This window comes from Mobula birostris, chromosome 7 (assembly GCF_030028105.1).
Source record: "Mobula birostris isolate sMobBir1 chromosome 7, sMobBir1.hap1, whole genome shotgun sequence".
Taxonomy (NCBI): Eukaryota; Metazoa; Chordata; class Chondrichthyes; order Myliobatiformes; family Myliobatidae; genus Mobula; species Mobula birostris.
The window spans coordinates 27,147,869-27,164,988 of NC_092376.1; the positions used below are offsets into that span (position 1 = coordinate 27,147,869).

General features: G+C 43.7%; 1 protein-coding gene across 1 annotated transcript in view; it reads left to right on the forward strand.

The window, feature by feature from the left end:
• Positions 1 to 17,120, forward strand: part of p4ha3 (prolyl 4-hydroxylase, alpha polypeptide III) — a 77,165-nt gene that overhangs the window by 53,511 nt on the left and 6,534 nt on the right. Inside the window, exon 12 of the mRNA XM_072262781.1 lies at positions 8,236 to 8,332. Coding sequence (XP_072118882.1) covers positions 8,236 to 8,332 — 97 coding nt within the window. The remainder of the gene's footprint in view (positions 1 to 8,235; positions 8,333 to 17,120) is intronic.

Genomic DNA, 17,120 nt, shown 5'->3' on the forward strand with positions numbered 1-17,120 from the left:
CGGTCATGGCGACTTATCCAACTTGGTGCTTTTCAAAAGCTCCAGCACATCCTCTTTCTTAATATCTACATGCTCAAGCTTTTCAGTCTGCTGCAATTCAGCGCTACAATCACCAAGCTCCTTTTCCATAGTAAATACGGAAGTATTCATTAAGTACCTTTGCTATTTCCTCTCGTTCCATACACACTTTCCCACTGTCACACTTGATAGGTCCTATTCTTTTACGTCTTATCCTCTTGCTCTTTACATACTTGTAGAATGCTTTGGCGTTTTCCTTAATCCTGCTTGCCAAGGCCTTCTCGTGGCCCCTTCTGGCTCTCCTAATTTCCTTTTTAAGCTCCTTCCTGTTAGCCTTATAATCTTCTCGATCTCTAACATTACCTAACTCTCTGAACCTTTTGTAAGCTTTTCTTTTCTTTTTGACTAAATTTATTACCGCCTTTGTACACCACAGTTCCTGTACCCTACCATAACTTCCTTGTCTCATTGGAACATACCTATGCAGAACTCCATGCAAATATCCCCTGAACATTTGCCACATTTTTTCTGTACTTTTCCCTGAGAATATCTGTTCCCAATTTAAGCTTTCAATTTCCTGCCTGATAGCCTCATAATTCCCCTTACTCCAATTAAATGCTTTTCTAACGAGTCTGTTCCTGCCTCTCTCCAATGCTATTGTAAAGGAGATAGAATTATGATCACTATCTCCAAAATGCTCTCCCACTGAGAGATCTGACACCTGACCAGGTTCATTTCCCAATACCAAATCAAGTACAGCCTCTCCTCTTGTAGGCTTATCTACATATTGTGTCAAGAAACCTTCCTGAACACACCTAACAATCTCCACCCCATCTAAACCCCTCACTCTAGGGAGATGCCAATCAATATTTGAGAAATTAAAATCTCCCATCACAACAACACTGTTATTATTACACCTTTCCAGGATCTGTTTCCCTACATGCTCCTCGATATCCCTGTTACTATTGGGCAGCCTATTAAAAACACCCAGTAAAGTTATTGACCCTTTCCTGTTCCTAACCTCCACCCACAGAGACTCTGTAGACAATCCCTCCATGATGTCCACCTCTCTGCAGCAATGACACTATCTCTGATCAAAAGTGCCATGACCCCACCTCTTTTGCCTCCCTCCCTGTCCTTTCTAAAGCATCTAAAACCCAGCACTGAAAGTAACCATTCCTGTCCCTGAGAGATCCAAGTCTCTATAATGGCCACCACATCATAGCTCCAAGTACTGATCCACTCTCCTACTTCACCCGTTTTGTTCACAATACTCCTTGCGTTAAAATAGACACATCTCAAACCGTCCGTCTGAGCACATCCCTTCTCTATCACCTGCCTATCCTCCCTCACACACTGTCTCCAAGCTTTCTCTATTTGTGAGCCAACAGCCTCTTCCCCAGTCTCTTCAGTTCAGTTCCCACACCTCAGCAATTCTAGTTTAAACTCTCCCCAGTAGCCTTAGCAAACCTTCCCGCCAGGATATTGATTCCCCTGGGATTCAAGTGCAACCCGTCCTTTTTGTACAGGTCATGCCTGCCCCAAAAGAGGTCCCAATGATCCAGAAGTCTGAATCTCTGACCCCTGCTCCAATCCCTCAGCCACACATTTATCCTCCACCTCACTCTATTCCTATACTCACTGTCGCGTGGCACAGGCAGTAATCCCGAAATTACTACCTTTGCAGTCCTGCTTCTCAACTTCCTTCCTAACTCTCTGTAGTCTTTTTTCAGGACCTCCTCCCTTTTCCTACCTATGTCATTGGTACCAATACGTACCGCAACCTCTGGCTGTTCTCCCTCCCACTGCAGGAAATCTTGGACGCGATCTGAAACATCCCAGACCCTGGCACCTGGGAGGCAAACTATCATCCGAATTTCTTTCCTGCGTCCACAGAATTGTCTGTCTGACCCCCTAACTATAGAGTCCCCTATCACTACGGCCTTCCTCTTCTTTTCCCTACTCTTCTGAGCCACAGGGCCGGACTCTGTGCCAGAGGCACGGCCACTGTTGCTTCCCCCAGGTAGGCCATCCCCCCAACAGTACTCAAACAGGAGTACTTATTGTCAAGGGGGACAGCCACAGGGGTACTCTCTAGTACCTGACTCTTCCCCTTCCGTCTCCTGACTGTGGCCCACTTGTCTGTCTCCCGTGGCCCTGGTGTGACCACCTGCCTATAACTCCTTTCTATCACCTCCTCGCTCTCCCTGACCAGACGAAGGTCATCGAGCTGCATCTCCAGTTCTCTAACGCGGTCCCTTAGGAGCTGCAGCTCGACACACCATGTGCAGATATGGCCGCCCGGGATCACAGTATTGTGGCTGTCCACAATCCAGTACAAACATCCCACCCTGCAAAAACTGATTTCAGGGAGGTAGCATCATCAACTTGCAGGAGACTTCCGGGAGAGGTGGTATGTCTGCAATAGAGTAGCTCTTTAGCAGCTAGCCAGCTAATTTAAATAACGTTAGCTATGCTAATGAACGAATGACACCTGTTAAACTCACCTCAACATGTCTTTTACAGTCTTAACCCACCATGGGCAATAGAAAAGTCACTGTTGCAAACAGTGCAGCGAGCAACACTGTCATTATTTTGACCCGTATTAGGCAGGGTTACACTTTAGTGTAGTCTGGGGTGACATACGTTTTATATTTTCTGGAACACTCTGCCACGGCGCGCTCTCGCTCTCTCTCTCTCTCTCTCACTCGTGGTTGCTCGCGCGCTCTCTCACGCTCTCGCTTTCTCTCTCATGCTCTCGCTTTCTCTCTCGCGCTCTCCTTCTCTCTTGCTCACGTGCTCTCTCGCTCTCACTTGCTTTCTCTCATTCGCTCGCTATCAAAAAAAAATTGATTTCCGTGATATTGTATATAATTTGTGGGCATCAGGGAGCCACCATTCATATGCGGGAGACTCCCGGAACTTCCGGGAGAGGTGGGATGTCTGCCAATGTTGTGGATTGCAACCCTAAAATGATACATTTTGTTATTGAAGCCCTTGATCTTGCTGTATTACCAAATTAAGTAGCCAACATTTCCTTTAAGTAACACCTTTAACGTAGCAAACACCTCTCAAAGGACTTTGCAGGAAATTTACCAAGAAAATAAAAAAACTGACAGTGCAGGAGATGCAGCCAAAAGCTAGACTGAGAACTAGGATGTAAAAAAAGAGTTCTTAACGGAGGAATTAGAAATGGTAAGGATGGAAGTGGATTTGAGGACAAATTGTCAGGGATTATTGTCAGTGATGCAGAAATTAAATGTAGGGATAACTATGAGGCCAGAATTGGGTGAGCACAGCTGGAGGAGATTATTAAATAAGGAAAGACAAGCCAATGAAGGGACTTTAAAACAACCACATCCATTTCAAAATCAAAACTTTTTTTTAGCATTAAAACAACTCTGTCAACGATCACTAATCAAACTTCCTACCTTTAGAAATGTTCACTTTAACTTAAATAATTTCCACAGAAATAGAGTGTGGAAAGTATGGACCTTCAGATATTTTTGGAACATGGCCAAGAAATGGAAATATTGAATCTACATTATACTGAAGAGTTCCGTGGCTCTCTAAAATGAACACGTTTTTTCAATAGAAATGAACACGCAATCGCAAATTGTTCCCGACTTTCAAGTTCAAGTTTAATTGTTGTTCAATGATCCATGAATGCAATCAAGCGAAACAGCGTTACTCCAAGGTCAAGATGCAGAACACAGTATCAACAGTCACACACAGCACAAAGCACACATAGCACATATAAGATAGTAGTAAAATACAGTCACACACAAACAAAAAAAAATCCAAGTCCTTGACTCCATGAATGTTGCTGCAGTCTGCAGTTGAACACAATACACCTTGTCTTCTGCCAAGTGAACACTAGAGGGCAGCACAGACTCCAGCATGGATACCACGCTACACTAACTCTGGTACTCCGACGGCATGCACTGACTCCAACACCTCTGTCCTGGGTGGCAGCAAACAGGTGATACCACAGTTTGAGGCCTAGTCATCACTACAACCAAGGGCACACAGCTCCCCTCCATCCACCCCCACGGTTTGGCAATAAAACAGTGAATCTGACTTGCAGTATTCCACATTAGCAATGTCCAACAAGGGCTTGTGATCACAAAAGCGACTAAGACGATTACTTCACTTTAATTTCGAGGTTTTTGAGATTCTGTGCTTTGAGTTTGCCTTAAATCAAGAACTTTCAACCATATCTTTAACACTACAATGTAATCATTTGGCCAGGAGGCGAGAGAAATTGTTGGAAGTGGGCACTCTCACAAAGATAAGCACTTGAATCACAAAGGCATGTGTAAAACCCTGGTTAAGATTTGTACCGCTAATGCTGTAGGGTATTTCATTCAGTAGCTTTCTGTGGAAGCAGAGTGTCCTGCTGATAGCATGTTCGGGTTTCAGTAAAGATAAGGGGCTGTGATGTTCAACTTAGGAATGTTGTGTCAGCCAATCAGGATGGCGGAATTAGAAGGAGGTTCTAGAGAAGGCAGGGCAGAGAGAGATCTGTGACGGGCACTGGTGGGATTTGTGGTCTTTTTGGTGGCAGATGGAGAGAGGAAAAGATCGGGAGAGAGGCAGTAGGGTTCTATCTGATGGGAAGACTCAATTACAAGGAGTGCTTTGTAGGTTGAAGGAGTCAAAGATGAGAAGTGCTACCGGTGATCGGTGATGAGAATTCAGCGTCGTGAACGGTCATACCCAGCTTTTGGACTATTTGAGCTCCAATGATGTGCACATTTAGACTGGTTTAACTGTAATGGGCCCTTTTATTTTTGTTCTTTTTCGTTTCCTTTTAATAACTGGTAGATAAAGCTGAAATTAGTAAATACATTTTCTTTATAATTGTATGCGGCATATGATCTGTTACTTCTTTCCAACGGATAATTGTGTATGGACAGCATTTTCACAACTTGTTCAAATTGAGGATCCGTTAATCAAAACATGCCAACTTTCCTGTTTGGTTCAACCCAAATCATACCGACCCTGGACGTATATTGTTTAAGAAAGGTGCCTTCTCACCACTGAGTCCAGTCGCTGTTAACAGAGCTGGCTAACGTGGAAGTTTCCATATGAGCTGGTTGAGGGGGTTTCACATGGAAGACTATGGACCAAGTGATGGTAAATGGGAGTAAGATGGAAGGGCACTTCAAAGGTAGCATTTACCTGATGGGCCAAAAGTCCTAGTTCTGTGCTGTGTAACTCTATCATTCTGAGGTACCATAATGCTTGTTACTGGGCTGTTATTATGGAGGCCTGGGCCATCAATCTCTGGGTATGTTCGTACATCGTAGCATCTGGAGAATTTAAATTCATGTAATTACCTTGAAACTAGCAGATTGTTGTTTTACCAACCCCACCTAGTTTACAAATATCCTCCAGGACAGGATATCTGCCACGCTTACCCTGTCTGGCCTCAATGCAAATCTAGACCCACAGCAATGTGGTTAACTCTTAAATGTCCTGTGAAATGACAGGAGGCCAATTAGGGATGGAAAACCAGCCTGCAAATCTTGCGTCGTGTGAGTGGATAAATAAAAAAAGCAGGTCTGGGTTTTCTCAAAGATCAGCCATTGAACACTTGACAGGTGCTCACTGAATGTTTGCACTTATGTCAGATTGTACGGTTGTAACGTATGTTTTGGGACGGCACGGTAGCGCGTCGATCAATGTAACACTTTACAATGCCGGCTGTAAAACTGGGGTTCGATTCCCAGCGCTGTCAGTGAGGAGTTGGTACATTCTCCCCATGACTGTGTATGTTTCCTCTGGGTGCTCTGGTTTCCTCCCACATTCCAAATACGGGTTGGGGTTGGTAAGCTCTGTTGGCGCTGGAAGCATGGCGATACTTGTGGGTTGCCTTGCACAATCCTTGCTGCAGATGTTCCACCTCTCCCCGAAGTTCCGGGAATCTCCCGCATATTGATGGCAGCTCCGTGACGCCCACAAATTATGTACAATATCCCGGAAATCGATTTTTTTTGAAAGGGAGAGGAAGAGCGAGAAGGAGCATCCTGACTGGTCTCTCTTTGTGCTAAGTAAACCTATCAGTTTTCTCTGTGGGTGGGCTTTACAGTCGACCTCAAAAATAATGACAGTGTTGCTGGCTGCACTGTTTGCAACACTGACTTTTCTATTGCCCATGGTGGGTTAAAGTGTAGAAGATATGTTGGGGTGAGCTTAACAGGTGTCATTTGTTCATTAGCATAGCTAATGTTATTTAAACTGGCTGGCTGGCTGCTAAGGAGCTACTCTATTGATGTCCTACGTAATGACGCCAAACTCCCTGTAGACTTGCTTAAAGTTGTAATAGAATATAAAAAATGACTCCATGATAATATAATATAAGTACATATTTTAATGTCACATTTTCTGCATATACCCAACTTGATTTACAGATGAGATAAAATCACTGAACAAAGTATTACATACACCTTTGGAGGTCGACCAGTGGGGGGGGGGGGGGAAGGATATGTGGTTGCAGGGGGCAGGGGTGCTACCTCCCTGAAATGAGTTTTTGCAGGGTGGGGTGTCTGTTGCTGATTGATTTGATGCAAAATGTTGTATTTCACTGTATGTTTCAATGTACATCTCACCAATAAAGCTAATCTTTTTAAATCTTTACAATTCCACTCCCAAGTGTACTTAATACATAGAGTATCTCCTGCTTTCTGAATATGCTGATGTTTCCCATGGTTACAAGTCGCCATGGAGTGATTGGACCATCTTCTCCCTGATACACCTGGCTGAGCCCAGGTCAGTTTCTGTATTAATGAAATCCACTACACTTTGAGTGTAAATCCTCCAACTCAAACCCAATCGCCCAGAAAAAATTGTGGTCATCATCCAACAAGCTTTCCAAGATTATCACAATGATTCAAACTGACATCATGAAGTTATTGTCAAAAAGTCAAAGAGCCACGATACAGAAAATCTGAACTACAGTACTGTAGTAATTTTATGCATTGCACTGTACTGCTGCCGCAAACAAAAATCACGACATGTGTGAGTGATGAGAAACCTAATTGTGATATGGGTCTCTATTGTAGTTTGAGGGTGAGAAGGAGGCAGGGAGAGGGGAATGATGGTTGGGAAAGGGGAAGTGAGAGGGGAGGGAGCAAGAAGCACCAGAGAGACATTCTGTAATGGTCAATAAACCAATTGTTTGGAATCAGATCACCTTGCCTGCTGTCAGACTATAGCATTAATGGTAAGACTCTGGGCAGTGTGGAGGATCAGGGGGATCTTGGGGTCAAATTCCACCGGACACTCAAAGCTGCAACGCAGGTCGACTCTGTGGTTAAGAAAGCATACGATGCATTGGCCTTCATCAGACGTGGGATTGAGTTTAGGTAATGTTGCAGCTACATAGGACCCTGGTCAGACCCCACTTAGCGTACTGTGCTCAGTTCTGGTCGCCTCACTATAGGAAGAACGTGGAAACCATAGGAAGGGTGCAGAGGAGATTTACAAGGATGTTGCCTGGATTGGGGAGCATGCCTTATGAGAATAGGTTGAGTGAACACTTCTTTTTTTCCTTGGAGTGACAGAGGATGAGAGGTGACCTGACAGAGGTGTATAAGATAACAAGAGGCATTGATTGTGTGGATAGCCAGAGGCTTTTTCCAAGGGCTGAAATGTGCACAAGAGGACACAGTTTTAAGGTGCTTGGAAGTAGGTATAGAGGAGATGTCAGGGATAAGTTTTTTACGGAGAAAGTGGTGAGAGCGTGGAATGGGCTGCTGGTGACGGTGGTGGAGGTGGATACGATAGGGTCTTTTAAGAGACCCCTGGACAGGTACATGAAGCTCAGGAAAATAGAGGGCTATGGGTAACCCTAGGTAATTTCTAAGGTAAGGACATGTTCGGCACAGCTTTGTGGGCTGAAGGGCCTGTGTTGTGCTGTAGGCTTTCTATGTTTCTATGTTTCTGTAAATTGACTTTATAAACTTAACTCATACTCTCTTGTTATTGTTACTGGTCTTTTACCTATAATATTTATAATAATAACAATAGAACTTTTCAGGTTATGAAGCTAATTATGATAATGACCATCAGAAAAAGACTGTTTATGTTTTTTGCATATAAAAATGAATGAAACCTTTTGTACAAAATTTACAATGGGTGAATATTAGTTCTGTGATTGGCTTTTTTGGGTTGCTTATTTGTTATTGATTATAAACTGCTCTTGTTTCTTAGAACGCAGCACTATTTTGGTGGAACCTCCACAAAAATGGACAAGGCAACGCAGACACACTACATGCTGGCTGCCCGGTGCTGGTTGGAGATAAGTGGGGTATGTGGAAGGTGAAAGTCTTGGTGGATAATTTGTTAAGTGCACTCCTTAAAATAGCAGCCCATAGCCTGCCATAGCCCAACATGACCCAATTGAATTCAATGCACAAGATTGAGAAAATTGTCCAAAATTTTACATTGATTTGGACAACATAAATAGCCAAAGACATTAATATGACAATGATTGGATGTCAAAAATAATTAATCTATTCTAAAATATTAATTCGATATAGAATTCCTGCAAAAATTCATGATCTGCACGTATTATATCTCGAGTAATATAAACCTTTCTAATGATTAAAATTATTTTACGAAGCAGTGCAGGCTTAGTTATTTCATTGTGCAGTGCAAAATCTTTGTGCTTTATGGTTTAATCCAATTCTGGAAGATAGATGTGAGTTTTCTGTGTGTGTTCAGAAGCTGCATGTAGAAGAGTGTGTGCAATGTCTATTTCCCATGCATTAGGGTTAGGGTTAGGGTTCAGAGGAGTCAGCATTTTAGAATGTTCTGAAAAAGTAACCAAAAAGGTAGATGAGGGTGGGGCTCTCTGGATGTTGTCTATTTGGACTAGAGCAAGGGCTTCAATAAGGACCTTCATGACAGACTGGTCTGGAAGGTTAGATCCCCTGGAATTCAGGGAGAGCTATTTAGGTGGATTCAAGATTGGCTCCAAGGTGGGAAGCCGAGGGAGATGGCTGAAAGCTGTTTCTTGGAAGGGAGGCCCGGTGCTGTGCCGCAGCGGTCAGGTGTTATGACATTTGTTATTTGTTATTTATTGGATGCAAATGTGCAAGCACTGATCAGTAAGTTTGCAGATAACACAAAATTAGGAGATGTTGTTGATTGTAGACTGCAGGGGACCTTGATCGATTGGGAAAGTGGGCCGAGGAGTGGCAAATTGATTTCAATACAGACAAGTGTGAGATGATACATTTTAGAAAGTCAGACCAGTGTAAGACTTCTACCGTGCATGGTAGGACACTCGGGAGTGTAATGGTACAGAAGGACCTCGGAGTACAAGTTATTAGTTCACTGAAAGCAGCGTCACATGTAGACAGGGTAGTGAAAAAGACATTTAACCTGCTGGTTTTCATCAGTCAGGGCACTGAGTACAGGAATTGGGGCATCATGCAGCAGCTGCGGTAAAGCCACACTGCAATAGTACTGTGTACAGTTCTGCTCATCCTCCTATAGGAAAGATGTGGTTAAACTGGAAACTGTGCAGAAAAGATTTTTGAGAATATTGCTAGACCTAGAGGGTCTGAGTTATATGGAGAGGTTGGCCCATCGTGGTACAAGAGGAGGCCATGATGGAACAGGAATGGGAATGGGAATTAAAATGTTCAGCCAGTGGGAAGATCCGCATTGTTGGTCCATGGCCTCCTCTTGTCCCACGATCAGGGCGGAGGAGCAACGCCTTATATTCTGCCTGGGTAGCCACCAACCTGATGGCATTAATATCAATTTCCTCTTCCGGTAAGATTTTCCCTCTTCGTGCCCTCTTCCTCTATTCCCCACTTTGGCCTCTTACTTCGTTTAACCTATCTATCACCTCCCTCTGGTGCCCCTTCTCCTATGATCCACCCTCCAGCCCTTTACCTTTCCTACTCACCTGGCTTTACCTATCATCTTCTAGCTATCCTCGTTCCCCTCCCCCCACCCACCTTTTTTATTCTGGCATCTTCCCCATTCTTTTCCAGCTGTGAAGAAGGGTCTCAGCCCAAAATGTTGACTGTATGCTCATTTGCATGGATGCTGCCTGAACTGCTGAGTTCCTCCAGCATTTTGTGTGTGTTGCTTTAGGAATTTCTTGGCAGCTTGAATTAAAAAAAAACTGACAACTGGATGTTCTTGGGCTTTGAATGGCAAAATATGTTGTTAAATAGAACTGTCTCACACATTTTTACAATGAGTGACTAACTGGAAGGAGAGATCATTTTAAACCATATTTTTCACTTTCTTTTATTGTATTTGTTTAAGTATTATTTCATTGTTAAATCCTTGCTCAAAGTAACAGGTAAACTTTAGGTTGTCACAAATTTTTCTCACCAGGAGGAACAAACTCCATTCTTCAAACAGATCTTGTTTCACACTTGATTACTATTAAGCAATGCAATAGAACAATTTGACTGGCTCAGACCATAAGACGTAGAATCAGAATTAGGCCCATCAAAGTTGCTGGTGAATGCAGCGGGCCAGGCAGCATCCCTAGGAAGAGGTACAGTTGACGATTCGGGCCGAGACCCTTCAGGGATGCTGCCTGGCCTGCTGCATTCACCAGCAACTTTGATGTGTGTTGCTTGAGTTTCCAGCATCTGCAGATTTCCTTGTGCTTGCATATCAGAATTAGGCCACTCGGCCAACTGAGTCTACTCCACAATCCATCATGGCTGATTTATTATCCTTCTCAAACCCAGTCTCCTGGCTTCTCCTTTAATTTCTGAAGTCCTGACTAATCAAGAATTTATCAACATCTGCTTTATATAGGTTAGATTATGAGGACACTCAGTCCTCGTTTATTGTCATTTAGAAATGCATGCATTAAGAAATGATACAATGTTCCTCCAGAGTGATATCACAAAAAAAAAGGACAAACCAAAGACTAACACTGACAAGACCACATAATTATAACATATAGGTACAGCAGTGCAAAGCAATACCATAATTTGATAAGGAACAGACCATGGGAACGGTAAAAAAAAGTCTCAAAGTTCTGATCAACTCCTGATGGTCCCCGATAGCAGGCGGCAGAAGGGAGAAACTCTCCCTGCCATAAACCTCCAGGCACCGACAACTGTCGATGCATTGGAAGCACCTGACCCCAGCCAACTCTGAGTCCGTCAGAAAATTTCGAGCTTCCGACCAGCCCTTCGACACCAAGCACCATCTCTGCTGAGCGCCTCAACCCCACCCCAGCGGCCGAGCAACAAGCAAAGCCGAGGACTCGGGGCCTTCCCCTCCGGAGATTCAGGATCACAAAGTAACAGCGGCAGCGAAAAAGGCATTTCAGAAGTTTCTCCAGATGTTTCTCCGTTCTCTCACATCTGTCTCCATCAAATCAGAATTGTGCATGGCACCCTACTTGACAGATTACAGATATCATTCACCGGAGTAGCTGCGCACTGCGTCGCGCCGCCATCTTCTCCTCCTTAAGCCATATACTCAATGATTTGACCTCCACAGCCATCTCCGGCAATGAATTCCAGAGATTCACCATCCTCTGGCTAAAGAAATTCCTCCTCATCTCTGATGTAAATGGACATCCTTCCATTCTGAGTTTGTGCACTCTGGTCGTAGACTCATCCAGTATAGGAAACATCCTCCCCACATCTACTCTAACCAGACCTTTCAATATTTGATCGGTTTCAATGAGATACCCCTCATTCTTCCAAACTCAATGATTGATGGAGTAGGTCAGCACAACACTGTGAGCTAAAGGGACCCACACTGTGCTGTACTGTTTTACATTCTATTCAGCACCTTCAAAGTTAACTTTGAATTTATTTGTTCATATTCAAACACATTCAAGAGTGTGCCCTCAATACATGCATTGCTACTTTCACTAGAAACTGAGTTAATGTAGCCTCTGGATTAAAACTACACTGTGTTACCTTGCAAAATATAGTTTTTTGATGCCAAGGAGCTGTTCCGTGATTCTGACTAAACTTGCAACTGGGTGCGTAAGTTTCTGGTTTCACATCTGTAAGCATGTTTGTTTGTGTCCCTTCTTGAAAAATCGTCCCTGATGTGAAGGCTGAATGCAAAGAGGAGTTTGGTGTTCTGCAGGATGTGCTTATACTTGTACATCATGTTTACTTTGCCATAGTTTTCTGGCTTGCGTCAAGGTAACCTTAAGACCTCAGCTTACAGGAAGCTATTTTACACAATATTGTGACAGACAGAGAGTTGGAAGCAGTTAAAAGGTACTTGTGACTGACTGCTATTCATTTTAGTCAGGCAAAAGTGAGATGCTGGGATTGGAATTTAAAATGAATTCATTAACATTATTCTGAACGTTTCAAAATTGCTACAAGTAGGTGTTACAGAGACAAGAGACTCTGCAGATGCTGGAAATCCAGAGTAACACACACAAAATGCTGAAGGAACTCAGCAGGTCAGGCAGCATCTATGGAGAGGAATAAACGGTCGACATTTCAGGCCCAGACTCTTCATCCGAACTGGAAGTAAAGGAGGAAGGAGCCAGAATAAGAAGATGGGGGGGGGGGTGGGGAGAAGCACAGGTGAGAAGGTGATAGATGAAGCCGGGTGGGTGGGTGGGTTATTCTGGATTCTTCACCTTTCTTTTCCAGTCATGATGAAGGGTCTTCGCCTGAAAAATTGACTGTTTATTCCTTTCCATATATTTTTGTTGTAACGTGAACAAAGTCACTGGAGAGACGTGGCTGGTAGATATGGAATAGTCTTTTATTCGACAAAATGAGACATTGCAGGCATCATATTGAGACCCTTTCGGAGGAGAAGGCCTGCTCGACCCGACATTACATTGATACTTTATATGCTAAAGATCAAAGGGCAATTCTATATTTACGATGAATCTACAATGCTTCATTTGAATTACATATTACTTCCACACCTTCTTTGCACCCCACTCTAGACAACTAAACAATGTTAATCTGCATTGTCTGGTTTTTCAGTTAACAGCTCTAGGTACCTATTGTCCAAACATACATTTTAAATATAATTTACAGTCCACGTTCAGGTCTAAAGATTGATGGCTTAATATTTTGCTATACACCAAAGAGTCTAGAATATGCTCTAACACTCCCTATTCTTGGCCCTCCCGGACAAAAATAAATTTGTACAAGGAAAGGCCAACCTTAAGGAAGATCTATTTAAATAGGACAGCATATATGCCCTGCCTAGGAATTCCTCCCCCCCAATTACACTATGTGTATCTACATTTATATTATCATTCCTAATGGTTACCTACAAGACACTAAGCAGAGAGATTGTTCCAGAAATTTGACCAGCAGTCCTTAAAATGCAGCTTCATTTGTACGCCTGTTGCCTCCTTCCATGCTGGCCGATTGCAGTTTAATCGCATCCTTACTCTTTACCCCTTCAGTCTCTGATAGCTAAAACTCTGCAGAGGCTACGAGTGCTTACTCCCTTACCAGGGGCCCCAGCAAGGTAAATATATCAGGCTCGCAGGCCCTCTAAGGTGGTCTCTTTTTGAATAACTGCAAGGACCTCTCCCCGGTAGCACCTCCTTCCAGACTGTCTAGTCGATTGCTGGTCCAACTGCTGAAAGAGCCCAGGTCATTTGTATTCGCTCCTTGTTTGGGCTGCAGGTGACTGCCTTCAGATGCCGTGTGTAATTTCTTCTCTTTCTCAGTCCGCCATGCCATCGGAGTTGTGGAACCTGATGTCTCTACTGTAACTTGGATCCTTTCCCATCTATTCTCCCCAATATCTTTTCTATCCTGTAGTATATAACTAATCATCTACCTTCGTAACCAGCCTCCATTATAGAGTACCATTACCTTTACACTTTAGCATGTTATTCAAGGCTTTCTGTTGCACTCTCTCGGTGTCCTCTGCCTTTGTGTTTGCCGTGGGTCTGCTTCCATCAGCTGTGGTCAGGTCTGGTGTAGCCGGCTGCTGCTCATCACATGGGTTCTCTGCAATGACACCGTCTCTGGGTACACTCGATTTCCTGCTCTGTCTGTGAGGGTGACAAGAAGGTGAGTTGTTTGCTTTAACCGGAGCCCAGTGTTCCCACTGGTTGCACAGACACGGGTGTCATTTGTCAAAAGTGCTATCTGTGGTCCTATTCGCCGGGAGCAAACCCTGCCCTTTCAGGCAGCACTGTCAGTCACCGTGACCTGGTCACCTGGCTGTGGGAGTACTATCTCCTTTCCCTCTGGCTCTCTCTGATCAGCAATGTGTCATTGCTGCTTTGCTCAATCCCTCGATGTGTTACAATGGTGACAGTGATCCTTCATATCCCCAGGTAGCCTTACTAGATTGTAGTTTCATTCTGTACACTTGTAATTTCTGGTTGCTTCGTGTTCTTCTGCTGCCCCCCTCATGCTGATGTCTGGTGAGCCCTTACCTGTATCGCTGCTACCTCTTCAGACAGCTGCACCACTTCCAACAGCCCCTGGCTGTGCTTGGCCCCTCCCCTTGGGACCTCCTGACCCGATTCCCACACGTCACCCTGTCTCTCCTCCCAGCTTGGGGCTGCTGTCTCTCTGTGGGCCATGTTAGCTGCTTTGCGGGTCACACACATTCAGTGTCTCTGTCGTGTCCGTGTTATTCCATGTTCTGTCTATAACAGCACCTGCCTTACTCAGAGTGCCAGTCCCCAGAAGAGTACCTTTATTGTTTAGGCACATCCAGAAATCTACAGGAGGCTGTGCTCCTTAAATTTCGAGTACCTGGGGCTGACTTCTCTCTAGCATCATTGTTTCAACTCCTGTCTCTCCAGTTGTGCACAAAGGTAGATCAGTTATCGATACTGACGACCCCCGTGTCCACTAACATTTTGCATTGCTGGCCCCTTAATAAACCTCTTGTGTACAGCTGTGGATGACCACCACTGGCAATAGATGTGGCTGTCAGCCATTTGTCTGACCTCACCAGCTCTATAATCTAGTCAGCACTCAAGTTGGAAAGAGAGGGCACAGCTATGGATTTTGCCTGCTTTGGTGAGTGATTTTCATATTTTCTTCAATTCTCAGAGCACTGCCTCCAACTATGGCCTGAGAAGCTACAGCTGCAACGAATCATCTCCTTTACCCTGCCACATCTATTCCAGCAGTTCCTTGCTACGTGTCCCAGTTGCTGGCACACAAAGCAAGTTCTCTGTGATGTCACAGCAGTGACATTCACTACAATCACTTTATCACTTCTCTTGCCCCTCCTCCAGTCTATCTCACCGGCCCATAACACAATCACTGAGTAGGTCAATCCCACCGCTATCCGCAAATCTAAAACTTCCTGTGGGTTGAGCTCAGGCCTTCTTTCAGCATTTTCACGAACACTTGGCCATCCCTCCCTGGATTATCCAACCCTAAATACTCCTCATACACTCAATATTTGTGTTCTGCATAATCCATGGCTGGCTCATCAGCTCTCTGAATCACTGACATTATCATTCCCCAGATACTCTCTCTTTCCCCCGGTCGCTGCTTCACATCCTCTTTCAAGAAGTGATATCTCTCTTCATTGCTGGCATTCCTGGCAGCTGCCCATGTACCATCCTGCACTCACTGGACCATACTTGGGCACTTTGCTTTTACCAACACATGTGCAGTGCCTATAAAAAAGTATTCACCTCTCTTGGAAGTTTTCATGTTTTATTGTTTTACAACATTGAATCACATTGGATTTAATTTGACTTTTTATGACACTGATCAACAGAAAAAGACTCTTTCATGTCAAAGTGAAAACAGATCTCTACAAAGTGATCTAAATTAATTACAAATATAAATCACAAAATAATTGATAGCATAAGTATTCACTCCTTTAATATGACATGCTAAATTGTCACTGGTGCAGCCAATTGGTTTTAGCAGTCACATAATTAGTTAAATGGAGATCACCTGTGTGCAGTTAAGGTGTTTCAACAGATTATAGTAAAAACACACCTGTATCTGGAAGGTCTAACTGCTGATGAGTCAGTATCCTGGCAAAATCCACACTATGAAGACAAAAGAACACTCCAAGCAACTTTGTAAAAACATTGTTGAAAAGCACAAGTCAGGAGATGGATACAAGAAAATTTCTAAGTCACTGAATATTCCTTGGAGTACAGTTAAGTCAATCATCAAGAATTAGAAAGAATATGGTACAGCTGTGGATCTACCTAGGGCAGACTATCCTCAAAAACTGAGTTCAAGAAGGAGACTAGTGAGGGAGGGCACCTAGAGACCGATAACAAATCTGGAGGAGTTACAACCTTCAGTGGTTGAGATGGGAAAGACTGCACGTACAACAACTGTTGCCCAGGTACTTCACCAGTCACAGCTTTGGCAAAGAGAAAGCCACTGTTGGAAAAAAAACACATGAAATCTCTGCTAGAGTTTTCCAGAAGGCTTGTGGGTGACTCTGAAGTCAGATGGAAGAAGGTTCCATGTTCTGATGAAACCAAAATTGAGCTTTTTGGCCAGCAGACTAAAGACTATGTTTGGCATAAAGCAAACACCACACATCATTAAAGACGCTCCATCCCTACTGTGAAGCATGGTGGCGGCTGCATCATGCTGTGGGGATGTTTCACTGCAGCAGGCCCTGGAAGGCTTGTGAAGGTAGAGGGTAAAATAAATGCAGTAAAATACAGAAAAATCCTGGAGGAAAACCTGATGCAGTCCACAAGAGAGCGGTAACTTGGGAGATTTGTTTCATAGCAAGACAATGACCACAAGCATAAAGCCAAAGCTACACAGGAATGGCTTAAAAACAACTAAGTTAATATCCTGGAGTGGTCAAGTCAGAGTCCAGACCTCAATCCAATTGAGAATTTGTGGCTGGACTTGAAAGGGGTTGTTCACTCACAATACCCACACAATCTGACAGAGCTTGAGCAGTTTTGTAAAGAAGAATGGGGAAAGATTGCAGTGTCCAGATGGGCAAAACTGAGAGACCTATCCACACAGACTCAAGGCTATAATCACTGCCAAAGGTGTATCTTCTAAATATTGACATAAATGGGGTGAGTAATTATGCAATTAGTTATTTTGTATTTAATAAATTTAAATCAATTTGTAGAAATTTGTTTTCACTTTGATATGAAAGAATCTTTTCTGTTGATCAGTGTCAAAAAA